This window comes from Mirounga leonina, unplaced genomic scaffold (assembly GCF_011800145.1).
Source record: "Mirounga leonina isolate KUSES-001 unplaced genomic scaffold, KU_Mleo_1.0 Mir_125, whole genome shotgun sequence".
NCBI classification, from domain to species: domain Eukaryota; kingdom Metazoa; phylum Chordata; class Mammalia; order Carnivora; family Phocidae; genus Mirounga; species Mirounga leonina.
Genome location: NW_023270305.1, coordinates 79269892 through 79297028, shown reverse-complemented (window position 1 = coordinate 79297028; position 27137 = coordinate 79269892). Strand labels below are relative to the sequence as shown.

The 27137-nt window shown below is 36.9% G+C and overlaps 2 protein-coding genes across 10 annotated transcripts in view; both read right to left on the bottom strand.

The window, feature by feature from the left end:
* Nucleotides 1–1375, bottom strand: part of CCDC138 (coiled-coil domain containing 138) — a 135368-nt gene extending 133993 nt beyond the window's left edge. For 3 of the 8 annotated variants that reach the window (XM_035001910.1, XM_035001912.1, XM_035001918.1), the window contains exon 1: nt 380–1371. In XM_035001910.1, the coding sequence (XP_034857801.1) occupies nt 380–472 (93 nt within the window). In that variant the 5' untranslated portion in view covers nt 473–1371. Of the gene's footprint in view, nt 1–379 lie in introns of all 8 variants that reach the window. The other 5 variants (XM_035001913.1, XM_035001915.1, XM_035001911.1 and 2 more) reach the window with 4 other exon arrangements.
* A 1695-nt stretch (nt 1376–3070) lies between these two features.
* Nucleotides 3071–27137, bottom strand: part of RANBP2 (RAN binding protein 2) — an 81878-nt gene continuing 57811 nt past the window's right edge. The window contains exons 20-30 of one of the 2 annotated variants that reach the window (XM_035001908.1): nt 22164–26958; nt 21484–21561; nt 18979–19149; nt 18220–18312; nt 17525–17703; nt 11523–11727; nt 10190–10291; nt 6226–6371; nt 5318–5591; nt 4851–5185; nt 3071–4276 (exon numbers count right to left, since the gene is read on the bottom strand). In XM_035001908.1, coding sequence (XP_034857799.1) covers nt 3971–4276; nt 4851–5185; nt 5318–5591; nt 6226–6371; nt 10190–10291; nt 11523–11727; nt 17525–17703; nt 18220–18312; nt 18979–19149; nt 21484–21561; nt 22164–26958 — 6684 coding nt within the window. In that variant the 3' untranslated portion in view covers nt 3071–3970. The remainder of the gene's footprint in view (nt 4277–4850; nt 5186–5317; nt 5592–6225; nt 6372–10189; nt 10292–11522; nt 11728–17524; nt 17704–18219; nt 18313–18978; nt 19150–21483; nt 21562–22163; nt 26959–27137) is intronic. The other variant, XM_035001909.1, reaches the window with a different exon arrangement.

The following is a 27137-nucleotide window of genomic DNA, read 5'->3' as shown; positions in this document are numbered from 1 at the left end:
AAATAGGAAGGTTTTTAAAGGAATTAAAATTGCTTTTTGAACTCCACACGAGTCACTGTAAATTAAAGTGCCATACCACCATGTCTGATACATCATAAACCTTCAAGAGCTTATGGTGAAGGAATTTTTCTGATACAAAATTTGTTTTTCCCACATAGTGAGCATGTGCGGCCACAAATGACTTCTGCTCCTCTGGCTACCTTTCGCTAACCCTGTTGCCGGCCGAGCGGCTCGAGGCCCAGAGAGTGGCTCCCCGCCCGAGTGCCCTGCGCACCCCGGCTCCGAGGCTTTGGGCGCAGCTGCCGGGCGGGCGGCTTCACACCTGCAAGAACCGGCCCGCGGACACAGGGACGGGTCGAGGTGAAGGGCGAGGCCTCACCTCGGCGAAGCGGCTACCCCCTAGTCCGTAGCGGCTTTTGAGACGTTCCACTACCAAATCCTGCCCGGGCGGCTTCACTAGCCTCGGCTCCATAGCGCGCCGAGGCCACCGTTGTCACCCTGCGAACAGCTTCCAAACACACGGCGACGGAGCGCGCAGGGGCGGAGCTCGCACAACGGAACGGCGACGTGACGCACGGCACGCCCCGTCCCGCCCCTCGGGGTCCAGAGCTACGCCGAAGCGCGAGGAGGCCGAGCCTAACCGGGAGGCGGGGGCGCGGCCACTTAAGCGGAGCGCGGGAGCAGCCAGAGGCGTAGGCAAGGGAGAAGCGCGCCAATTTGGAGTCCTTCTGTCTCCTATTCTCTGTACTGTTAAAAACGTTCTCGTGTTAACAAACGTTTTTCCTGCCGAACGATTTAATGACTAATTCCTTTACTGCTGTGTTATTTGGACTGATAAATGGCGTTTTATCTTTGTCTTAAAAAATTTTTGCTACTTGTCTTCCTGGGTCGTGTCCAAGGCGCCGAAAAGTACAATCGTCCACAGCAGTTACACCTTAGCAGGCGTGGCCCCTCACGGGAGGACGCTCAGCCGTAGCCTCAGGCACCTCCACCCCTTCACGGGAAAACACCACTTTCACGGTAACCTGTGCGCCTCGCCTGCAAGTGGGAATGCGCACACGCTACGTCCACAGACGACATGGTCACCAGGATGGTCCAAACTGACTGGTGGCAACCCCCTCTTGCCTCTAATACAGCTTACGTGTATTTAGGGCGCGTTTGGACATAACGAAAATACAGTGCTCTTTAATCGGAATGGTCTTTGCTAACTGTAAAAACAGGCAAAAATCAAGAATATATCGTACTGCAAAGCACAGAATTCTCAAAAAGGATTACTCCCTCACTTCCCCTGCCACTGGCCTGAGTTCCGTATGTATATTAAAAAGCAGTATTAGGGGGCGCCTGGGTGGCTCAGGTCATGATCTTGGGAGTCCCAAGATCGAGTCCCGCATCGGGCTCCCTGCTCGGCAGGGAGTCTGCTTCTCCCTCTGACCCTCCCCCTCTCATGCTCTCTCTCTCTCATTCTCGCTCTCAAATAAAATCTTAAAAAATATAAATAAATAAATAAATAAATAAATAAATAAATAAATAAATAAATAAATAAATAAAAAGCAGTATTAGAATGTAAGTTCCCTGTACGAATGTAATGAATGTAAGAGCATGTACTTTTTTTTAAACAGCTTTTCCCAATACCTAGAAAAGGGCCAGGCATTTGTAGTTGCTCAATATTTACTGGATGGTATACCAACCTAAATCCACTATTACACCAAGACTAATTGAAAGGAATAACTGAATAACCACTTAATTTCTCTCATTTATACAATTACACTAGTGTAATCCTTTACTTTTCTAACTTGTGAATGTTCAACAGCATGTCTGAACTAACAAATCCTAGATTGTCTAGAATATCTTTCAAATTCTTCAAATACCAAAGTTTTAGATCATTTTAATAGTTATCTGAAAATTACTTATACCAATATTCTTTGCCATCAAATATTACAGTGTATGAATAATTTTTTATACTCTGAACAGATTTCTAATTAGACAATATAAAGTGGAGCCAGTTGGGGGGAAAAAGTACATGTCGTTGTGGATTTATACTACATTAGCAATTAAATAACAAAGAGAAATCACAAAGTCCTTTCCTGAAATGTGACACAAAGTCTTTGTCATTAATGCCCCAAGCCATCTTTTAAGCATCTTTGGAATACTAATACTGGAAAACAGTTTACATGTCATTTAATCAAATTTTTGGTCCAAGCATTAGCTTTTATTTTTTTTCTTAATGCTTTAGGACAGCATAGAAGACAGTGTAAACGGATTTCTCTAAAAAATATCTAAGGCACACTTGCCTTTACTTGGAATTTATTCTAAAATTATGACAAAGGCATCAGCTGTCCCAGCTGAAAAACTACAACACACTTTGTACCAACTTATATTACATAGGTCTCCAAAGAAGCCAATTCTTAATACTAAATGTGCATATATATGTAGTCCATGGTTCTCTCTGTTAAGGTTCAGATAATTTCAAAGATATACTGCAATAGGTTTATTTCAGTTAACTGGCTTTGTGGCCAAGTGGATTTAGTGATAGTATTCCATCACTCATTACTCACACACACCACACATGACATCCCTCTCCTCCTCTATCTGGTGGTTGAACAGGTATTATATGATAACGGAATAAACGCCACTGTCTTTCACTAAAAATGAGATGATTTCACTGGGAAGAACACAGGAGGGTAGAAGGCAGAGGGTAGAACATTTGTTAACACGAGAATGTGGTTTGAAAACTAAGAAATACCCATTTCTGAAAGACAAAAATGAATGTTGGTAATGAGAATACACAAAAATATGTGCTCTAGATTCTCTGTAGTTGTACTGAGTAGGCTGATGAGAACATCTCCCCCTCTCCCCCCTGCTCTGCCGCCTTTTTAGCAGTTTGCCTGACTTTTGATACTAGTCATTTCCAAATAAATGTTCAGTGTGTAAGTATCAAACTTGAAAAGAAGTCACTTTCTTGGGAGCTTTGGAAATTATGTGGCAGTCTGATTTACAGAACTTTAATTGTCCTCCTTACTTTGGCTCTAGAATGAACAAACAACTAGATGCACAAGTAATAAATTTTTAAATGTCATGGCTGTTAACAATTGTCACTTTATTTTTGCTACAAAATTCACCAGAAAAAGGTACTGCAACAATCTAGTATAAAGCAAATCTTTAACCAAAGAACATGGTATAGACCTTTTTAAAATAGTCATACTTTATCACAATAACTGCAAGGAAAAATTCAAGTTCTATCAGAACCAAGCTGCAGTTTGAGGTAGTAGAAACAGATGACAGAAAAGTTAAAACAAAAACAAAAAACTAAGGAAATACTTGTTTAAAATGTAAAAATTAATTTAATACCTTTGAAAGGGCACAGGAAACTACATATAATTTTAAGAAAAGAAGGTACTCTACTTAAAAGTTAATTTAACCATACAGGAGGTGCAAGGATTATAGAAGAGCACTTTGGTTAAGTCTCTACCCTCTGTGGCTCTACCCATTCATAAGTGAGTCTCTATGCATAAATGAGCACACCAATAGTTAAAATTACCAAATATATTTCCAATGTAAAATAAAAATTATCCAAGTTGTGGTCCCTTTATTCAAATGGTAAGTTTATCCATGCAGGAAGTCCAATATCTTAAAAGGTAAAATTAAATTGCATATATCATATTCCTTCAATAGTTTGAGAAGGTCTATTGCTTTTAACAAGATTAGTATTATTCCATTTTGATACAGATATGTCAGGAGTACATAAACACAAGTACACCTGATTTACACCAGTGTTTAAACTTTTATTTCACACCATGCAAGGTCAATTATAACACATTAAAAAGTGACAACAGCTATAAGCTGCAATTTTACATTTATACACTGGAAACGTCCATTTTCAAAAGCTGAACATAATTACCATATTGTCACAACAGCTAAGCTTCAATTCAACTGTTTATACAGGTAAAATTTACTATGAAAAACAATGATTTTATATCTGTCCACATTCTGTGATAGTAATTCTTCGACTAACAGACCCTTTAGGAGAGCCAAATGATTCAATCTTTTTCACAGTATCCATGCCATCCTTAACAAACCCAAATACTACATGCTTAAAGTCCAAATCTTCTGCTTTTTTCAGTGTTATAAAAAACTGAGAATTATTGGTATCCCGGCCTCGACTGGCCATTGATAATAAGCCAGGACCAGTATGTTTCACATCAAAATTTTCATCTTCAAATTTATCTCCATAGATAGACTGTCCTCCTGTTCCATCATGTTTGGTGATATCTCCCCCCTGAAAGAAGATTTCAATTAATAGGAATTCTGAATAAAATAATAAAATACACACAGATCTACCACTACACATTAAGTCCTAAAAACTCAGCTTCCTTGAGAATGTGGTTTGAAAACTAAGAAATACCCATTTCTGAAAGACAAAAATGAAAAGGTCTTTTTCCCACCCTCAATTTCTAGCAGGTTTCAAGGTATTAGAAATTTAAACCATTTTTAGGTTAAAAGTTTTTGTGGGGACAGGAAGTTGGGTGCTGACACCAACTAATATACAGAAAAGCTAAAGAAATCTTTTTTTTTTTTAAAGATTTTATTTATTTATTCATGAGAGACAGAGACAGAGAGAGAGAGAAGCAGGCTCCCAAGGAGCAGGGAGCCCGATGCGGGACTCGATCCCAGGACTTTAGGATCATGACCTGAGCTGAAGGCAGACGCTTAACCATCTGAGCCACCCAGGCGCCCAAGCTAAAGAAATCTTAAGAAAATTCCAGGCAAAGAGAAACACTCAAATTTCTCAAGTTAGTGTGGTTCACTTTTCTAGACTTCAACTGTGATATACAATTAAATACAATACTTACTTGGCAAACAAAATCTGGAATTACTTTGTGAAAAATGGAGTTCTTGAAGCCAAAGCCTTTCTCTCCAGTGCAGAGTGCTCTGAAGTTCTCGGCAGTCTGAGGAACAACGTTTGAAAATAATTCCATGGTTATACGTCCTAGAGGTTCATCATCTGCGCAAACATCAAAAAACACCACAGGATTTGTCTCCTTCGATAACTCTGCTGTCAGTGATACTTGTCCTTTCTGAAGTTTCAATAAATTCTGTTGACATTCTTCAAATTTTTTTTTAAAACCATCAGCCATTTCTTTGGTTTTAAACCTCACTGCAAGCTGTTCCACTTTGGCTTCTCCATCTATTAAACAACAAAACAACACAAGGATGGACCTTAATATTAAAATAAATGTTATAAACTCTCTTATATATTTGTTACGGATTTTAGAAAAGTCCAAAAAAGTGAAAAGTAGCATTTGAATGTAGAACTCACCAGCATAATCTGAGGCAGTCCAAACTAAAGCATTGTTTGAAACATTCAAGGGTTTTAATTCCATTGTTTTAGTGATAACATGGTTTGCACACACTTTAAAAACCTGGTCTCTTCTCATTAGGATCCGGTAGTAATTCTTCATTGTATGCCAAAGAATCTTTATGTCTCCTACACCACGCTCCTTCCACTGACTGACCTCTCGATCCCATCTATAGAGTTTGGCTCTCTCTTTAAATAAAATTTCTTCATCTTCTTCTCCGGATTTTACTTCTACCTATGACAGTAGATAAAACTGTAAGCTGCTGCTTTTAACATGACAAATTCCAAAGATCCAAATTCCTCATGATATTGTTTTGCAATGACAATAACAGAATTTCAACTATAGTATCAAGATAAATGGTAATATCCAAGGGCTAGGAATACATCTGATTTGGATGAAGCAGTAAAGACCTGGTTTGTCATGAAATATTTATCTTATTAGGATTCTTCCTCCTTTTGGAAAGTAAATACATTCCTTTATTTATATTATTTGTATTTATAAATACAATCTACTATTGACTGTAGTTGAAAACTGACAAAGTAATTTGCCTAAAATAACATTCTTGTCCAGAAAATGTAGTTTACTTTTTATTGAAAGGATTTTGGCAAGTATGAGATTGGATACTTTTTTACTCCCAGAATTACGTTATGAAAACAAGATATTCTAAAAACATACGAAAAAAACTTTGTTCTTCCCAATAAGTTCATGTAGAATTTATATATATATAAAATAATAAAAAGCTTCCATTTGAAAGGGTAAATATTCTGAAAGAAATGCAAACAAAGTTAGTCCTGCAAGTCAAGCCTATGTCAAGTTTTAAACTTAAAATGTGAAGTTATTAGTAAGAGTTCCATTCTTTAATAGTTACCTCAGGTAATGACACTATTGGTTCAAAATGGATATCTTCATTGTGAACGACTTCTTCATCACTACCATCCTCATCTTCGCCAACTTTACTGGTTGACTGTGCTCCAAACACAGCTGCGCCAGTATTAGCCCACTGGAAATTTTTATCTGATGAATAAATTAGGATATTTAAACAGTGGTATCTAATTTTATATGCTTTTAAAACCCGTTACTTTGAGGCCTATAATTTCCAATGATATAACATATACTTTTAGTAAAAATGCTTAAAATTATATTACTCTGACAAGTTTAACTCACATGGATTGTGAGCACACAGTACATTTAATATTGTTTATGCTCTGAGCTACAAAGATAAATTTGCTTTAGGCAAATTTCATGATACTAAACTACCCAAGAACTTCCAGTAATGAAGCCCGTTCTTAAAAATACATACCTTGGAACTCTGAACAATTAGCTCAGCTCCAAAGGTAATATACTTCATAAAACATTTTATCACATGTGAAAAGTAACTTTTGAACCTAAAAATGTCCTCTCAAAGAGGCCACACCTGCTACTTCCAAAGTAGTCAAAGCAGCCCAAACACATGTAGGTTTTCTACCTCAACTTCTTCCTGAAGTAACTAGTGTTACAGCTTAGACTTCTTGGCCAGGTGGGAGATGGTAGCGCTCGGAGCTCACTGACTTCAACTATCCTCAAGGGATACTAGGCTGTTGGGACTGAAGACTCCCTGTTCCCATGCAGAGAAACAAAGAACTTACACCTTGGAGAAGATGAAAATTAGTTCCTTCTTCATCCCCATCTCAACTGAGATGGCCCAGCCTGCTAATAATACATTCCTCACTATCTTAGAGGAAAGAAACACCTCTTAACTTTTCATCACTTGTTAATGAATCACTACCTTAGAAAATTCTACATCCAGTGCTAAAAACTCTTAAGGCAAAAATATCACAGATCATTTAAAAAGTAACTCAGCACCTTGAAGAAAGCACAAAATGAGTACCTATTAACAGTAACTCCCTCTAACCCAGATTTAGTGGTGAGAATAAAAAAACTTTAAAAAGAGAGAGAAGACAAAAATTCTTAGGAAGATACTGCAAAAGAGGGGTGCCTGGTGGCTCAGTTAGTTAAGCAACCGACTCTTGATTTTGGCTCAGGTCATGATCTCAGGGTTGTGAGATCGCGCCCCACAATGGACTCTGCGCTGGGCGTGAAGCCTGCTTAAGATTCTCCCCCTCACTCTGCCATCTACCAATGCTCTTGCATGTACAAGCACATTCTCTCTCCCTCTCCTGTCTCTCTTAAAAACAAAAAACAGGGTGCCTGGGTGGCTCAGTTGGTTGAGCAACTGCCTTCGGCTCAGGTCATGATCCTGGAGTCCCAGGAGCCAGTCCCGCATTGGGCTCCCTGCTCAGTGGGGAGTCTGCTTCTCCCTCTGACCCTCCCTCCTCTCATTCTCTCTCTCTCTAATAAATAAATCTTTAAATCAAAATAAAACAAAACAAAAAAACCAAAAAACAAAACTGGTTCAGGAACTCCCAAGCTGAGAAAAATTTTTAATTACCCTCCAAGACCCTTGAGAGGTATGGCAGAAAATTCCAAAATGTCTCAATGGTTCTTAATGCTGGGTGAATTATTAGAATCACACAGGAACTTTTGTAAGATATCAATGCCTGGGCTACCATGCCCAGAGAGCCCAATAATAGGTGTTTAAAAAAAAGCAAAAAAACAAAAAACCTCCCAGGAAATTCTAATACAAATCCAAGGGTTTTCTGAAAACCACTGATTTGAAGAGACCAGGAGGAAGAATTTTACAGTAAAAATGTAAAGATACACATGTCAATAATCAATATCCATTTCATAGTAAGAGTTCTATGTAATAGTACATAGGAGACTTCCACTATGTGTCCACGTTTAATGAAAACATTACAAAATCTGGGCGCCTGGGTGGCTCAGTTGGTTAAGCGACTGCCTTCGGCTCAGGTCATGATCCTGGAGTCCCAGGATCGAGTCCCACAACGGGCTCCTTGCTCAGCGGGGAGTCTGCTGCTCCTTCTGACCCTCCCCCCTCTCATGCTCTATCTCATTCTCTCTCTCAAATAAATAAATAAAATCTTAAAAAAAAAAAAAGAAAACATTACAAAATCTGAAGGAAATATGATAAAATAGTGATTACTGACAAAGGCAGGTGATCTCTAAACAGGAACTCCCTTATTATTCTCTTAGTTTCTATATTAAATATTACACAACAGACGTGGAATGATTGACAGACTTATATGAAGAGAACTTGTGAAGAAAATGAATTTTTTAAGAAAACAAAAACAAAAAATGAACAGATTTAAAAAAAAAAATCACCACAGAAAAAGAATATGCAAATAAGGAGAGAAAAAAAAAGATTCCTCTGAACTTAAAAACCAACAAAACAGAAAGTTTAAAATCAGAAAGGTCCATGCAATGCCAGAAACAACTTATAAAAAAAAAAAAAAGGAAAGAAAGAAAAGAAAGATACCCACATTCTGGTGAAATTTATGACCTCTTAAAAAAAAAAAAACTAAAGAAGAGCAATGAAAAAATCTAAAGATAAATCAAACAAACAAAAGGAGAACTGACAAAACAAAAGGTATTTCTTTGAAAAGACAGCACAAATTCCTGTCAGATCTAAGAACAAAACAAAGTGAGAAATGTAGTTGAACAAAGAGCGTGGTGAATCATCTCACTGAAAAATGACAAGTGGTGGTGAGGAGTAAATGTCATGAGGTAGGTTTGAGTCTAGCCTATTTTACACTTTACTGCAACAGTACGGAAAGAGTACTTTAAAAGGTTACACTGAGTAACAAGCAAACTAACTCATCAACTTTTATTTGATAATTTTTTGTGTGTGGATAACTATATCCACTATAGGGCTTTTATTATCCTCTGACTTCAGGCTACTATACATTAAAATGAAAATAAGCAACTTGGGCGCCTGGGTGGCACAGTCGGTTAAGCAGCTGCTTTCGCCTCAGGTCATGATCCCCGGGTCCTGGGATCGAGTCCCACATCCGGCTCCCTGCTCAGCAGGGAGTCTGCTTCTCCCTCTGACCCTCCTCCCTCTCATGCTCTCTCTCTCTCTGTAATAAATAAAGTCTTTATTAAAAAAAATAAAGCAACTTGACATCAACGAAGCTATGAATTCCAGCATAACAAAAAATACCTGAAGGTAATTTCTGAAAGTTTTACATGTGCTTCTGTAAGCGGCGGGTGCTATGAAAGAAGTGTAAGCATATGGGAGGGAAGAACGCTATTCGGATTTAATTCGGAATTAGATAAATCATGTAAGTATGTATCTTCAATAAAACTTATTCCATAAATCAAGCAACTTAGGTGGTGCTATAATCAGATATATAGAAGTCATTATAAGAATGAGAAAGTAATATGCCAGTAAACTTGAAACAATCAAGTAATGTATTATATTCTACAAATGATACAAAATGCACTAAAAACAGAAAACTACTGAAAAAGATGGGAAACCTCACCAACCATAAATTTATCATGATAAATTAGCACAATCCTTATGTTCAAACTCGATCAAGGAAACTAGAAAAATAGAAAACTATAAAATCTCCTTAAAAAATACAGATGCACAAATCTTGAAATATTAACAAAAACCAAATCCAAAAGCATAAGTAAAAGAACAATGCACCAAAATCAAGGTAATTCCAAAACTGGAAAGGGTTCTATATTTCAGGATGGGGAAGACATCAACAGGATTTATAGTGAATTAAGAGAAAATTCTTATGGTTTATATTAATAAATGTCAAAAATAATAGAATATAGAAGCCCTTCCTTATTAAAAAACCCTAAACAAAATGGAAGGTGGAGATGAGGAAAGAAATGTCCAACTTAGTTACAATACTGTGGCAAAGGACTAATTCTTTCAGTTGTGCTTGATTCTGTAACATCATTAAACTCTCTCCTCCCGATCTTACCTTTAGAACCAAAAGCAAAATCCCCAGAATTACTGGAAGCCAAGTCTGCAAATGACAGTCCTGTGCTACTTCCAAATCCAAATGAAACTGTTTTGCTTTCCACTGGCAAAAGGAAAAGAGTAATTTAATATTTCATTTAATATATACTGAACATCAAAGCTTTACCCAGGACCCAGAGAGAATGTGGGTGGGACATTCTATACTACCAAAGGGGTTGGGTATGTGGTGTGCATTATTTGTCTTCTGGTTATTTCTCTAAAGAAAAGTTATAAAATACACCCAATTTTTGAACTTCTTCAGTATTAAGTGTACAGGTACTATTCTCATGGAAAACTACACCAAAAGCATACCAAAAATCTTTTTTAAAAATGAGATGTAGATCTATACTAAACCTGATAAAAGAGCTATACACTTTCTGCTTTATAGAGTCTTCTATAATCTAAAACTATCACTCATTTACAGGTAGGGTTTTAGGAAAGATCTGCATAAAGAATTTTTCTGTTCTCTATTCTAAATAAGCTAACAAAAAATGAATGTCTTACTTATCTTTGGTCACCAGGTGTTTGGGGGTCTTAATTCTGACAATGTGTAGCTACATGATCTCTTAGAGTCCTAAGCCTTACTTTCATCATCTGAAAACATATGAGATTTTAGGTCTGAAATTACTTCCTCTTCTAACATATTAAGACTCTCAAGTACCTATAAATGATGTAGTAATTGTGCATTATTCAAGACTACTTCTGAAACAAATTAGGTAATACAGACAAGCAATTATAAAGGAATATAATTATAAAAGATTCCCCCTCTTCTAATATCAACTGAAATGAAAAAACGAGGAGGAAAGAATATCAGATCTTAATTACTGTAACTGATTAATTTAATGAAACAGGTAGAGAAAAAGACATTGAAGTATCATAAAAATTTAACCACCTTATTTTAGTATCTACAATTACTTCATATATAAATTTTAATATACTTCAATGATAATTCAAACAATATGCAAATGGCACCATTTTCACAAAGAAAATCTCCGCATAAGCAAAACTATTGTCATTTATTCTCAGGTAAAAAGGTCAGAGTCACAATGCTTCATATTCCTTAATAACTACAATTCTAACAATAAAAATACATGTTTATTATCTTTTGTTGACAAGGCAATATGATTTTCTGGTTATTACAAATATCTCTGGCCCCTTTATACATTTCAAAATGTGTTTTAAAGGGAAGGGAGTTTCTAAAATTGACATTTCAATCTATTTTCTCAAACATAACAAATAGGTATACCTTATGTAATGTATGCCTAGAAGGTTTTTGGAAAGGTATCAAATTTTACCTTGGCTTGTAGAATCTGCATCATCTTCCTTTCTAGTAGACAAATCTACAGGTTTGTCCACAGTTCCAGAAGAAATAGGTGGTGAACTAATAGATTTGGTAATAAAATCAGGTTCTTCAGATTTACATAAAAATGGTACAGTCACTTTAGTCCCACCTGTATACACACTGTCAGCCGTGTTAGTTATTTCCTCATTCTGAGATTTCTGCAAAGAGGAAGTAACAAATAACTATGCTATTAAATACTGATTGACAAAAAGGATCACATACCCTATTTTAAAAGAAATTGAAGACCTGGGCATTCTGGATAAAATGCAATAAGCACACTTCACCCTCTCTCTCCCATTCCACGCTCCATCCTATCTTTCCCAATACCTACAACTCAACTGGACTGAAACAGAAATTACAAGTATAAAAAGCCTCTGAAAGGTGGATGAAAGCAGGAGGATTAAGAACCCCAAGACTTGAGGTATAATCTGGTGTTAAGAACCTTCCACGGTTTTTCCTTCCCTGCCAACCTTTATTCCAGCCTGGGTGCTAGAGCAGCTCCAAAACTGAAGCTGCCAATGACAGAGATGGAAAAAAGTCCCAAGAAAAGCCAACTCTCCCTGGCCAAGGGGTGGGGGATGTCATGAAATGATCCATGTGTTGAATGATCACAAAAAAACTTGAAAGAAGCGATTCTAGCAATGCTCCAGGATATAAGGACACATACTCTTTAAAACAAATGAAAAGATAAGTTCTCAGCAAAAAAAAACTGAAGGTAGGGGCGCCTGGGTGGCTCAGTCATTAAACGTCTGCCTTCAGCTCAGGTCATGATCCCATCCCAGAGTCCTGGGATCGAGCCCTGCATTGGACTCCCTGCTCTGCGGGAAGCCTGCTTCTCCCTCTCCCACTCCCCGCTTGTGTTCCCTCTCTCGCTGTGTCTCTGTCAAATAAATAAATAAAATCTTAAAAAAAAAAAGAAGGTATAAAAAGAGTCAAGTGGGAATTTTACAACTGAAAAATACAATAACAGAAAGCTCACATGGAACATTTACCCAAAAAAGACCACATTCTGGCCCATAAAACGCACCTCAACAAATTCAAAAGAACAGAAATCATACAAAGTATATACTCAGTCCACAAAGGAATTAAACTAGAAATCATTACCAGAAAGATAGCTGGAGAAATCCCAAATATTCAGAGACTAAATAACACACTTTTTAAAATAATATGTTTCCGAAGGTCTCTAGATAAGTTAAAAATAGTTTTAAATAAATATGAAACTACAACTTTTCAAAACTTACAAAATGCAACAAAAGCAAGGAAGGGAAACCTTTATAGTACTGAATGCATACATTAAGAAGATGATCAATGGGGCGCCTAGGTGGCTCAGTCGGTTAAGCAGACCGAGCCTTTGGCTTGGGTCATGATCACAGGGTTCCTAGATCGAAATCTGCTTCTCCCTCTCCCTCTCTCTCAAATAAAATCTTTAAGAAAAAAAAAAAAAAAATCTAAAATCAGTAAACTTCCACCTTAAACTAGAGAAAGAAAAGCAATATCCAGTTAAAAATATTTATTTTCTTGAGATATTCTTTTGATAAATGCATTAGATAGTATGCTGCTCCCAAATATTTGGTGATATTCCAAATATCATTCTGTTACTGATTTCTAGTTTGATTCCGTTACTGTCTGTGAACATACTTTCAGTAATTTCAGTTCTTATAGGCTTAATGAAGGCTGTCTTGGTAAAGCAAGAAGAGAAGAAAAAATGAAAAGTATAGCAGAAATCAATAAAGCAGGAAATTAGGGGCGCCTGGTGGCTCAGTCATTAAGCATCTGCCTTCGGCTCAGGTCATGGTCCCAGGGTCCTGGGATCGAGCCCCACATCAGGCTCTCTGCTTGGCGGGAAGCCTGTTTCCCTCTCTCCCACTCCCCTCCTGCCTGTGTTCCCTCTCTCGCTGTGTCTCTATCAAATAAATAAAATCTTTAAAACATAAAAAATAAATAAAATATAAAGCAGGAAATTAATAGAGAAAAAAAATCAACAAAATCAAAAGCTGATTTTTTGAAAAGGTCAATAAAAATTGATAAACCTCTAGCAGGTTAACCAAGAAAACAAGAAAGAAGATGCAAATTATTAATATTAGAAATGAAACAAGGGGCGCCTGAGTGGCTCAGTCAGTTAAGCGTCTACCTTCGGTTCAGGTCATGATCCTGGGGTCCTGGGATTGAGCCCCTCCTGCAGCTCCCTGCTCAGTGGGGAGTCTGTTTCTCCCTCTCCCTCTGCCCCTCCCCCTGTTTGTGCTCTCTCTCTCTCAAATAAAAAAAAAAAAAAAAGAAATGAAACAAGAGCCATCACTATTCACTTTTAACTGATGGATATTAAAAGGGTAATAAATTTTAATGGATTTCATGAACACAGTTATACCCACAAATTTGATAACATAGATGAAAAGAACCAATTCCTTTAAAGACACAACCTACCAAAACTCAAAGAAGAAGAAACAGGTAATCTGAATAGGCCTACATCTATTAAAGAAAATGTATCATCAATCAATTAATATCCTTCCAGGACCAAATGGTTTCAGCAGTGAGTTCAGTAGAGGTTTCAGTAGAAAACAGAAGCAGAGGGAATACTTTGTAAGTACATTAATCAAAAATTAATAGGAGAAACAGACACATCTACAGTTATGCCTAGCAACAGTCTTCTCGGTAATAAAAAGAACAAGGAAACAAAAAATTGGTCAAAGATATATTGAGACTTGGACAACACAGCATCAACTAGTTTGATCTAATTAACATAGAACACTACCCCAAAAGAGCAGCCTACACATTCCTCTCAAGTGCACAACAATCACCAAGACAGCCTTCATTAAGCCTATAAGAACTGAAATTACTCAAAATATGTTCACAGACAATAACAGAATCAAACTAGAAATTAATAGAATGATATTTTGGAATATCACCAAATATTTGGGAGCAACATACTATCTAATGCATGTATCAAAAGAATACCTGAAGAAAATAAATATTTTTAACTGAATGAAAATGAAAATACAACATAGTAAAAGTTTTGGGATGGAGCTGAACAGTTCCTAGAAAGAAACTTACAGCATATACTAGAAATGAAGAATGGTCTTAAATCAGTAATTTAAGGTTCCACTTTAAGAAGCTAGAAAAAGAGCAAAATAAATTGGAAACGACCTTCCATGGATCAATGAATAAACTGTGGTATATCCACACAATGGAATACTACTTAGGGATAGACAGGAACAAACTATTACTACACACAATAACTTGGGACAAATCTCAAGGGCATTATGCTAAGTGAAAAATGCCATGTTCAAAGATTATATACTGTAGAATTTCATTTATGTGTTAGTCTGGAAAAGGCAAAAATATATAAACAAAACAGATCAGCAGTTGCTAAAAGATATGGGTAGGGGAGGATCTGAATACAAAAGACAATATGAAGGAAATCTGGGGGTACTGGAATTATTCTATATCCTGTCTATGGTGGGAATTACAAGAATTCAGGCATGTGTAAGAACTCAGAGAAAGCAGAGACACATACACATACAAAAAAAGTGAATTTTACTTCTATAAATAAAAAAAAAAAATTAGTACAAATGAAAAAAGTCCTTAACTACCTGAAACGCAAGGAAAAGAAAATTCACTCTATATGTCAAATGTTTTATGCTATCATAGCAGTATTATTCCTAATAGCCAAAAAGTAAAACCAACCCAAATGGCCATCAACAGATGAATGGATAAATAAAATGTGGTATATCCAATTGAGTATTATTCAGCCATAAAAATCAATAAATGCATATATATATATATGCTATAATGTAGATACACTTGAAAACATTAAGTTAAAGAAGCCAGACACAAAAGGCCATATATCATCATGAGTTATTTATATGAAATGTCCACAACAGGCAAACTTATAGAGATAGTCCATCAGTGGTTTCTAGGGCTGAAGGAGCTAGGGGGAAATGGGGAAGGGTGGTGACTGTTAGAGACTTTCTTGGGGTGCTAAACTGTTCAAAATTGATTGTGGTAATGGCTGCACAACCATGTGAATATACTAAAAACCACTGAATTGTATACTTTAAAATGGGTGAATTATATGGTATGTGAATTATATCACAATAAATGTTACCCCCAAAAAGTAGGCAGATTGCTTGGGTGAGGGGAAGGGTTTCAATTCAGCTCCAAATGTATCCTCACCTTAGAGTCCTTGAATGGAAAACTCAGTACCGACAAATCAAATTACTTACATTTTGTTCAATACTGTATCCCCAATTGTCAGCATAGTGCTAGCTCACTAAACACTTATAAACAGAGTACACTTATGCATTTTATGCAACAGATATCATATTCAAAATTAATTAAACTGAGTGTAGAGCAGGAACAATGCATTCTGAGACAGTGTAAATCTACATCTCTTAGAGCATATTTTAGCTTTAATGGTTTTTAGTTTTCTATTTCATCTCCGTGTATCAAAGGGTACTTGCCCTCCTCCAAAATGTATACTTTATTGTGGCTTTTTTTCCCCAACCTTTATAGAGATTTATCATATTTAACTTTGGTACCAAAAGTATTTTTGCATAGCCACTAGTACTACTATTTAATGAACACTGTGATAGTGTTACAGAATATTTTAATTTATAACAATGACAAATATTTTTAAATAACATAATTGTCACCTCAAATAAGATATTTCAACTCCTGTAAACAGCGTGGTTCACAAAATACTGACAAAATATACCAAGTCCTTGTGTGCCAGCTAAAGTGGCACCACAAGGTAGAAAAAGAATAAATGATGTACAATTCAGGTCTGTGCATCAGTACTGAAAGTATTTTTCAGTTTGAAGTTTTAAAGTAAGTAAATTTTAAATCAATAACTAATTATAAGTTTTGCACATAAGAGGCCATGTTTAAATCACTGTTTAAATTTGTATAGTCCAAATTTTTATTGATAGGACTATACTGTACTTGTTGAATGAATAGCCACATGATAAAGCCTCTACAGCTAGGAATCAGAGTAACAGCCATTAAATACTTTGTACTTCCAATGAGTCCAGGGAAACTGTTAAGTGATTTAAAATACACTTTAGATTGAACATAGGCCAATGCTGCAAAAACTTCAGATTTCCACAAATAAATCTATTTGGTTATAAATGAGAAAGTGGTATCGTTACATCAGCTGATGGCCATTAATTGTATGTGTACTCATGAATTAAGTTTAAACCTACACATCCCAGGTGACCAGCTAGACTCCTCAGAGTCAGACTATCAAGAACAATAAATTTCTTAAGAGTCAGACCATGTGTTACACCACATCTCTTTCTAGCCACATGTCCTTTAAATAAACCACTACATTTGTAACTAATTCCAGAACTCTACTTCATTTTAACCATCTCTCAAACAAACAAACAAACAAACAAACAAACAGTATTACTTGAGGGGGCAGGAACATTCTGAATACATGCCAGTATTAGATTGTAAACAATTACTAGACAGGGACCTTGTCTTCTATTTTCTGTGGAATACAAACTAAGATAACCAAGGTGTTGATCGCTATTAAAAATATCACTGTAGTTGAGCTAAGAAAGTAACCAAATCATGAAATTGACAAAGCAAGGTATAGGCCAAGGGAACTAGGTCTCAAATGTTACTTCCTATCCACTCTGCCCACCACAGAATAAACTAACTTGTATGAAAAATGAACTACTTAATATCATTCTTAGTATTGTAGTAAACACTCCTAAGAGTATCTGCTCAGTCCATCTCTCCCATCCCCACAAAAATCCAACATACACATAGGGGTGAACTTTTACAGTCCTCTATGTAGAACAAAATTCCTCCTCCTCTGGTCAAAGCTGATTGGTAGATGCCTAATCCATTTTCTCGCCACAATACATTATTACCATTTGGTAAGAACATTCTAGTCTACTGCATCGCATCAACAAAGGCAACTGACCAGAAGGAAAATAATGGAGATTCTCTTACTTGAGAGTCCTGAACTTTTTGAAATTCTGATTGAAAGTCTTCCCCATTTCCATTGTCCTCATCAGTATCACTGCAGACTCCACAAAAAAATGTAGGTGGAAGCTTTAATGTATCTGCTTTGGCCTTCTCTTCAATTGTTGGTTTCTTTTCCCAAACAATAACACATTCTTTTTCATTATCTGAAAATCCCACAGAACACAAGCAAAAGAAAGTTACAAGAAGTCCCAACTACTCTCCAAGAATGTTTCTCAATATAATGCACAGATTACAGACCCAGATAGCAATACCTATGAGTAGTAATGGAGAACAAGAATCACCAAGAAAACAATGTTTTACATTTCATATTATTTTCAAATATTTTAAACACGAGAGGAATAGTACATAGGTAAAATTGGTAATTATAAAAATGATCAGATTAAAAGATTCCTTTTAAATAGAAGATTTTTTAAAAACACTGTAACTAGTGGGGCACCTGAGTGGCTCAGTTGGTTAAGTGTCTGATTCTTTGATTTCAGTTCAGGTCATGATCTCAGGGTTCTGAGATTGAGACCCACACATCAGGCTCCGCATTGGGCATGGAGCCTGCTGAAGATTTTCTCTCTCCCTCTGCTCCTCCCCCTCCCTTTCTCTCTCTCCTTCGAATGAATGAATAAATAAAATTTATAAGAGCATTATAATTAGTAATTTTAACATACCTGTTAGCTTTTCTTCTAATGGTCTACATTTTTCTGAGTCATCCAGATAAAGTTTTCCATTAAGTTTCTTGACAGCTGTTTCGAAATCTTCATCTTAAAGTATAATTGATTTTATTAAACAAAAGGAATTTCTAGTAAGTTCCAGGAATTTTTCTAGCCAGAAATCTAGGAATTATCCTTCAACTTCATACTTTCCTTTACTCCCCACATTGAAAGAACACCCAATTTTGCCAATTCTATATTCCTAATGCCTCCCCTGTCATTAGAGAAATTTCATTCAGGCTCTCCTCTTGTTTGAGCTACTCTATCATTTTAGTTCATCTTCCTATCTCCATGTCCCACAACCCAATCCTCTACACCACTAAACTCAACTGGTCCTATTAAAACTTTTCTGAGCATGGAACACCCCTGCTAAAAGACTGTGATCTGGCTCACAAAGTTTTCCATCATCAAACACCCACCTGCCTCATTACTCTCCCATCCCTCTAAGTCAACAGGGAAATTAGGATCACATTCAATTCTCAAAATGCCTGCTCAACTTATAGTAGCCATCCACAAAATCCTCACTTAATAAATGCAGTTGTTTCAATCATTACATCCATTGACTATTTGCAACACATACACTGAGGAAAAACATCTTACCCACAAGGACAGCAGTGATGGGTTCCAAGAGGCAGGCTTAAAATAATTTAACCATACCTCCCCCCCATTACTAAGATTAGCATGAAAAGAATGTGTTTAAAATAACAAAAGAGTTACCATCCTCTTCTTCTTCACTAATATAATCCGGATTATTCTTATAGCAGAAGAAAGTTGGAGGAAGTTTAAGTTTGCTTGCAAGAGCTTTTTGCTCAGGGGTGGGTGTTAACTCATATACAATGAGAACTTCATCATCTGAGGAAGGATCTTCAGGTTTTTCCTTCTCTTTTGCTATAAAGCAAGTCCAAAAAATTATAAAGATATTAAACAGGTATTAACATCAATATCTTAGCTGAAAATAAAACCATGGAACTTATCTTTAAGTTAAAATAGCATAGTGATGAAAACACAAACTTTGATGTGGACAGAGCTCTGTAAATAATTAGAAACCTGATTTAACGTTCTGTCAAAACCCTTAGTGAACACAGAATCTATTTAAAACCAAAAAAATACTGCATTTACTCATTGATCATTGAAAAAAACTACTATTAATGGCTATAATTGTGAAAGGTATTTAAATAGTGCTGCCGTAACGATACTTGGCATACTAAACAATATCTTAGCAAAATATCCATGCATTTGCAACTGAAAAAACTTACAGAAATTATGAACAAAGATTAGTATAAAACTAATGCAAAGCTAACCTTGATTAGTTCCTACAAGGAAAGTTAACAACTGCCAAGGATGGTGGGTGATGAGTTACATCCAGTTTTGCGTATTTCCAAGCATAACATATAAAACTAAATTAAAACCACTGTTATCCTAGGGGTAAGTAATACTGTAAGAATCTAAGACGATTTTTATAGCTGAAAAACAACAACAAAAAAAGCAAAACACAAAGAAAAAAGGGATTCTTCATACAATACACTGCGGTCTATAAAGAGGATATCTGGCAAAAGGAACAGATAAAACAAATCATGTATAAACTGGTGCTGTCCAAGATGATATTTAGCCACTTGTGGCTATTAAGCACTTGAAATGTGGCTAGTCCAAACTGAGTCCTGCTCCAAGTATAAAAATACACACTGGGGACACCTGAGTGGCTCAGCTGGTTAACCATCCAACTCTTGATTTCGGCTCAGGTCTTGATCTTGGGATCATGAGATTGAGCCCTGTGTCGGGCTCCACACTCAGTGAGGAGTCAGCTGAGATTCTCACTCTTCCCGCCTCTCTCTCTGCCCCTCCCATTCGTGAGCACATTCTCACTGGCTCTCTCCCCCTCTTAAAAAAAAAAAAAAATACACGGACTTTGAAGACTTCGTACAAAAAAAAAAAAAACCACCTAAAATATGAAGTTTCTCATTATTTTTTATACTTATTAAAACTTGAAATGGTATTTCAGATATAATGGAATGGAATAGATTAAAATTAATTTCATCTGCTTTTTTTCACCTGTTTCTTTTTATTCTATTTTTTAATGTGGCTATTAGAAAATTCTAAATTATATACACAGGTCATATTTGATGTGATCTAGAGAACTAGAGCCCTTTTACAATGTTAAACTTGCCTTTTACTCTCCTTAATTAGAAAACCAGAGTATCAATTACAACAGTGAAAGATACAGATTCTTATTCCAATTCTGCTATTAGCTGGTAAAGACAACTCGGGCATTTCAGATAGCCTGGCCAAGCCTCAGTTTCTTCATGTCTGAAACCTCAATCTCTACGGTCCTTTGGGACCATGACATTCTTGGACTTGAAACAGAATAAGGCTCTTTGTCCTACAGTAGTATACTGGTAAATCTGCTCTTAGGCTAGGGATTCTTAACCTAGGGTCCCAGAATGTGCATGCAAGTATATGTCATTTACAGGAAAAAGTCCACACTTTTCACATAATTTCCCAAAGAATACATCCTTAAGAATGAGGGTTAAAAGCTTCTTTAGCAATCAAGGATTGTCATTTTATCATTGAACATAGTTGTGTTGCTCAAGATACGTTATTAGATACTAATAGAGAGTTTTATTTCCCTAACCTTGATCTTGAAGGTCTTCAACAGAAGCCCCACTTCCTATTATTCCACTCTAATACCAACATTTACTTTTATAACATACCAAGTATATAATGTTGGCTGTTAAAAATGGCATCTACTTTCAAATAGGATATTTTTCTAAACCCTGTCCAAAAGGATAACCTTAAAGGGAAACTCTGTTCCATGTGTATACATGCCGTGTATACATGCCAGCAGACATTACTGGCTAACGATAAATGTTAGAAAAAACACAGGTCAAAAAAAAAAAAAAGAAAAAACACAGGTCTTCATCAAGCAGAGTTGAAAATAACAGAATAATGAAGTACAAAGCAGTGAAAGGTAAAGACCACATGGATCTACCTGAAAATAATGTTGTACAATAGTGAGAAAACATATCATCCAATTAAAAAAAAAACCAGCATTAAACAGTGTTATATACCACCAATCAAAAAAAGTACTTGTTTAAACAGACATTCTTTTAACATGCACACTTTAGTGTTAAGTACTTAATTTCATACAGCCAGTTACTTTGCTAAGGACTACCAGCTGCTAAAAAAAACTGACGTCATCTCATACTGAGAATACTAGCTCTATACCTTTGTTCTCAGGCTGTGAGGAAGGGATGCTCGTCCAAAAAGCCATTGGATTAGATTTAAAAAGGCTAAAATTAAATCCTAGAAAATAAAGAGTATTTAATTTTTGAACATTCTGAGAATCAAAGTGAATGTGATTTTAAAATATAAAAAGCCAGAGTCCTTCAATTTATACCAATTTGGCTGTCTTACATATTCATTTATCCTGGAAGTTTCATTCTTTGTTCATTTAATAGTGGCAAGACTACCTTATATAACATATAAACATCTCAGTACCATGTTTTTTGAGTGACAAGAGAATAGTACATTGAAGAATGAACACTTAAAAAAAAAAATCAAACCTGAGCTAATGCTCGTGATTCAAGTACATGAGGCACTAAACTTTGGTACTGTATTAGGTTCTTGTTCTCTGCACGAAACATGATATAAATATCTTCCAGTTAGTGAGATCTCCTAAATAACTTACACACACATTCTCTGTTGCTGTTTAAACAGTAACAGGGAAACAGATTTAGGGAGAAAAAAAATCTGTACCATTATTTTTTTTTGCTGTTGACAAAGCACTATGTTTATGACCCAACATTTACTAAAACATTAGTATCCTACGGAGTATATGCATTAAGCAAAATATTTACAAATCAATGGACGAAAAATTCTGCTTATACTAAAAACTAAGTGCTTACCCTTTTCTGGTGTTTTAAATGTGCAATCAGTTGAGGACTCTTCCTTTGGAAAAGCAAAGAAATTTTTTACTTTGCCATCTGAAGATTGTTTGCTATTGGAATTCTTCGACTCTTCACAATTAGGTTCCACTTTTCTTTCAGATCCACTCTTGACTACTGAACTAATTTCACTACTATTTTTCAAAGGTGCATTAAAACTAAATCCAAACAAAGACCCAGTGGCTGAACTGTTGCCAAATGCAAACGGTTTTGATTTTTCACTACTAAAAATACTTTTAACGGACTCTGAACCAAATACAAACTTTGGAGGAGAAACCACTGCTTTTGTTGTTGCTTCAGATGTGCTAGATGCTTCTCCAACTTCTGAAGTTGCATCTGCTGTGTCGTCACCCTGAATTAAATCTGTCCTCTCTCTTGTGGTTTCTTCTAATACAGCTACAGCAATTTTGCCACATGGCGACTCTCTGGGAGTGGTTGAATGAGAAACCTGAGGTGTTATCAAAGAATCTTTTTCTTGGGCAATTTTTGCTTCATCAAATATTTTCTTAAATGAGTCTGCAACATCCTGTAGTTTAAAACGGACAGCTAAATGTTCTACTTTTCTTTCCCCATCTGCAAAATCACAAGCAGTCCACACCCACACTCGTTCTGTCCCTTTCATATTTTGCAAAGTCATGTCTGGAGTTATTCTGTGATTGGCACAAAGTTTTAATACCTGGTCCCTTCTCATCACGATGCGAACTTGCTTATTATCATAATTCTGTAAAATCTTTATATCACCAATGCCTCTTTCTTTCCACTGACCAACATCTTTATCATACCTATAGAGTTTTGCTCTGTGACTAAAAACAACTTGTTCATTTTCCTCACCACTGGACACTTCCACTAGATCAGGTAAAGGTACAACAGGTTCAAAGTACTGTCCATCTCTCTCTTCTTCCTGAGTAACATCAGATTCTTCATCAGTGCCAACTGAGGTCCCACTCTGATTCAACTTGGCAGGAGACTTAGATGGACTCAGAGCAGATTTAAAACTGAAGTTAAATCCTGTTGTTGACTCACCAAAGCGGAAGAGATTTTTCCTCACAGGGCTACTTGCCAATGGAGAAGCATGTACTGAGCTACTACTCACACTACCATCCAAAGCATCTTCCCTTAAGTCATAGTTGTCCCACTCCAGTGTGGGCCCCGTGTTTTCGGGGTTTGGCTTGCTGGTTGTATCAGAGGCACTGGCAGTGCCTGCATCAGAGCTCTCACTCTCTCCATCAGTGACTTTTGTTTGATCATTTGTCAAAAACGTTTTGAAATCTTTTAATCCACTCTTCATTTCTTCCGCTCTCTGGATTAACTTGGCAGCTCTGCCAGTGTCTACAAGTTTATGAGGAGTCTGAAGTGGTATATCTAATAGAAGTCGCTGGCATTCCTCAAATTTCTGCTTGAATTCTTCAGCCAGCTCTGGTGTTTTAAATTTTGCTGCCAGCTGCTCTAGTTTGGCATCACCATCAGAAAAATCACTCGCTAACCACATCCATGCTCTATCGGACCCAGAGAGAGGCTTCAGGTTCATCGTAGTTGTTATCCAATGATTAGCACACACTTTTAGTACCTGTTCTCTTCGCATCAGCATTCGCAGTTTGCCATTGACTTCATTCTTGAGAATTTTTAAGTTCCCCAGACCCCTTTCTTTCCACTGACTTATCTCAGCATCAAATCTAAATAATTTTACCCGCTGTGAATAAAGAACTTTTTCATCTTCTTCTCCTGTTACAAGTTCCACTTTTTCAGGCATCTGAACTACTGGTTCAAAATGTATGTCATCACTGTCCTCGGTCCGATAGGCATCATCATCTTTCTCAAGGTCAGCAGAAGTGTCGGCTTTATCAGCCATTTTACCACTTTGTGATGAGAATAATTTTTCTCCCGCACCTGAAAATCCCTTGAAATTAGGGTCTTTTTTGCCAAACTGAAATCCTTCTCCTGAAGTTGATTTTGCAAGATCTGCAAAGGTAAAAGTGCTACCACTTGGACCAAAAATCACACCACTACCATTCTTCTGACCACTGATATCCTGAGCCTGAACACCAGTGTCATTTTCAAGGGGCTTTTCACTTTTCTTCTCTTGATTTCCAGGCTCCTGAATGCCAAATTTAAATCCATCAGCAGACATAGGGACAGAAAAACTAAATCCTTCTTTTGTTGACTTAGAATCTGTATTAGAAGAACCCTGAAACGTAAATGAAGGTGTACTTTCTTGATCCACATGCCCAAATTTAAACCCTTGTTCTGCTGTACCAAATTTAAAAGCTTTTTCAGAAAAGTTACTTTTAAATCCTGTTCCAAACTGACTTCCAGAAGAGTCATTTAACTTAATTTTTGAGCCCAATGTGAAAGCTGAAGGAGCTTCTGCACTAGGTTTATGAGTTGGTTTAGAGGCATCACAAGCCACACATTTTAAGGAAGAACTCTCATTTTGCACAAAGCAAATGCTACAATCCCACTGTCCTTCCTTCTTGGTGAACATTCCTTCAAATCCACCCTTTGGAGCCTTGCATGTATCTGATGAGGCCGGAGGTAGAACAGCAGAAGTAGGCTGATTTTGTTTACTTGGATTCTGGCAAGCAACACATGTGGCAGCACTTGCTTCATTTCGTACTAAGCAAATACTGCAGTCCCACTGTCCTTCCTTCTTGGTGAACATGCCTTCGAATCCACTCTTTGGAGTTGTGCTGGTCTCTGAAGTACTAAACTTAAAAGAGGCAGATGCTGGAACAGCAGACATGGGTAGACTCAGTTTACCTGGATTCTGACAAGCAACACATATTGTAGCACCTGCTTCATTTCGTAACGAGCAGCAACTGCAATCCCACTGTCCTTCCTTCTTAGCAAACATGTCCTCAAATCCACTCTTTGGGGTTTTACTTATCTCTGAAGTACCAAACTTAAAAGAAGCAGGTGCTGCAACAGAAGAAGTAGGTAAACTCTGTTTTCTTGGATTCTGACAAGCAGCACACTTTGTAGAACTTCCTTCATTTTGCACAAGACATGCAGTGCAATTCCACTGTTCTTCCTTCGTAGAAAATACAGATCTGAAATCACTGTTAACAGACTTAGGAAGATCTCCCTGGCCAAATTTAAAGGAAGCTTGCTGAACAAATGAAGATCCACTTTTGTTAGTAGCCTTTGCATTCTGGCATGCACTGCACCTAGATACAGTAGGTTCATTTCTTACTAAGCAAATACTACAATCCCAGTGACCTTCTTTCTTTGGAGTCATTGACGCAAATCTATCTGGAGTATTTTCGTGGCCAGTTTTAAGAGCAGACACAGTTTCAACTAATGGTGGGCCAAGGAGTTCTTTCTTGTTTGGGTTTAGATTCTGGCATGAAACACACTTCTTAGCAGTTGCAGCATTCTTTAATGAGCAGCTGTTACAATGCCACCAAGACCCTTCTTTCTTTGCAATTTGAAATTCAAAATTCATGTTTCCAGCATCAGAGTTGCAAATATCTTTGTTATCATGACTTGTGGGTTCTTTTACAATTCTCATAGCCTGATTTGTTGTTGTGGCTACATTTGCTCCTAAGGCTTTTAAAATGTTCTGGGCCTCTTCAAACTTGCACTTAAAAAGTGCTGCTTCCTCGGGAGTTTTGAATCTAATAGCAAGTTGTTCTGGTTTGGGCAACTCATCTGCATAATCAAGAGCATGCCATACAAAAGATCTGTCAGAGCCAGCGTTTGGGGTCAATTTCATATCTGGACTGATGTAATGATTTGCACAGATTTTTAATACTTGCTCTCGTCTCATCAGAAGGCGAATTTTACCAGATGTTTTATGCCTTAGGATTTTTACGTTGCCAATTCCACGTTCCTTCCATTCTTTGGATTCTGCATCAAAACGAAACAATTTTGCACGATTGCAAAAGAATTCTTCTTCATCTTCCTCACCAGTTTTTACTTCAATCTTATCAGGAAGAGGTACCACAGGCTCAAAGTGAGGGCCGTCATCATCGTCATCACCATGGGCACTCCCTCCATCTGCTTCATGACTCTTATTGGCCAGCTCTGGTGCGGGTGTTCCAAATACTGATTTCCCTGGACCGTGGAAAGTAAACATGTCATCACTTCGACGAAAACCAGAATTCTTTTGCTGATTTGGACCCATGTTTTCAGTAAATGAAATTCCAGGCACATTTTTGCTTCCAAAACTGAATGTATTTCGAGGTCCAATGGTTTGACTAGCTTTTGGTCCACTGTAGCCATCTCCCTGCAAAGGTTTATCTGAAGTTAAGAGACCTAAAAGGCTTTCATTATTATTGTAAGCTGTAGAAGGGGGCTGTGTCACAACCTGCGGTGAAGAAAAGGTAAAGTCACCATCATTTGACTTGAAATTTGAGTTAAATTTAAAAGGAGTTGGCTGTGTTGTATGTGTAGGTGCTGTCAAAGATGGTCTTATTCCTTCACCTGGCACAGGCTGAACAAAATTAGTTTTTCCAAATTCAATAACCTTAGATTCTGCAGATCTTGAAGCATGAGTTGCAACTGGGGGTTTTGTGAAATAACCTGGCTCTGGCAAAGGTGGATTTGTGCTTGTCTGTTGAACATTGTAATTAAAGTAATCATCACCCCTGGGTGACAGAATTCCTGTTGCAGGAGACTCAAAACGCAATGGAGGACCATACATCTCTTGAGAGAACATACAAGCAGATGAGCTTTGGACTGGTGGTGTGTGCATCTGTTGGGAATAGGCATATATATGTTGTTGAGGTGGAAGCCTATTCATGCCATAAACTGGACCCTAAAAGAAAAAAAAAGTTAAAAATTTTTGTAGGTTGTCTACAAAACTGCAGATAACTAGATACAAACCAATTCTCATAAACCACAAACATGAGCGTTATAAGGTAAAGATATCATTAGGGTATGTACCACAGCATTAAGAGAAGACATTACTTACAAAGATACTTACAGTTATACTCC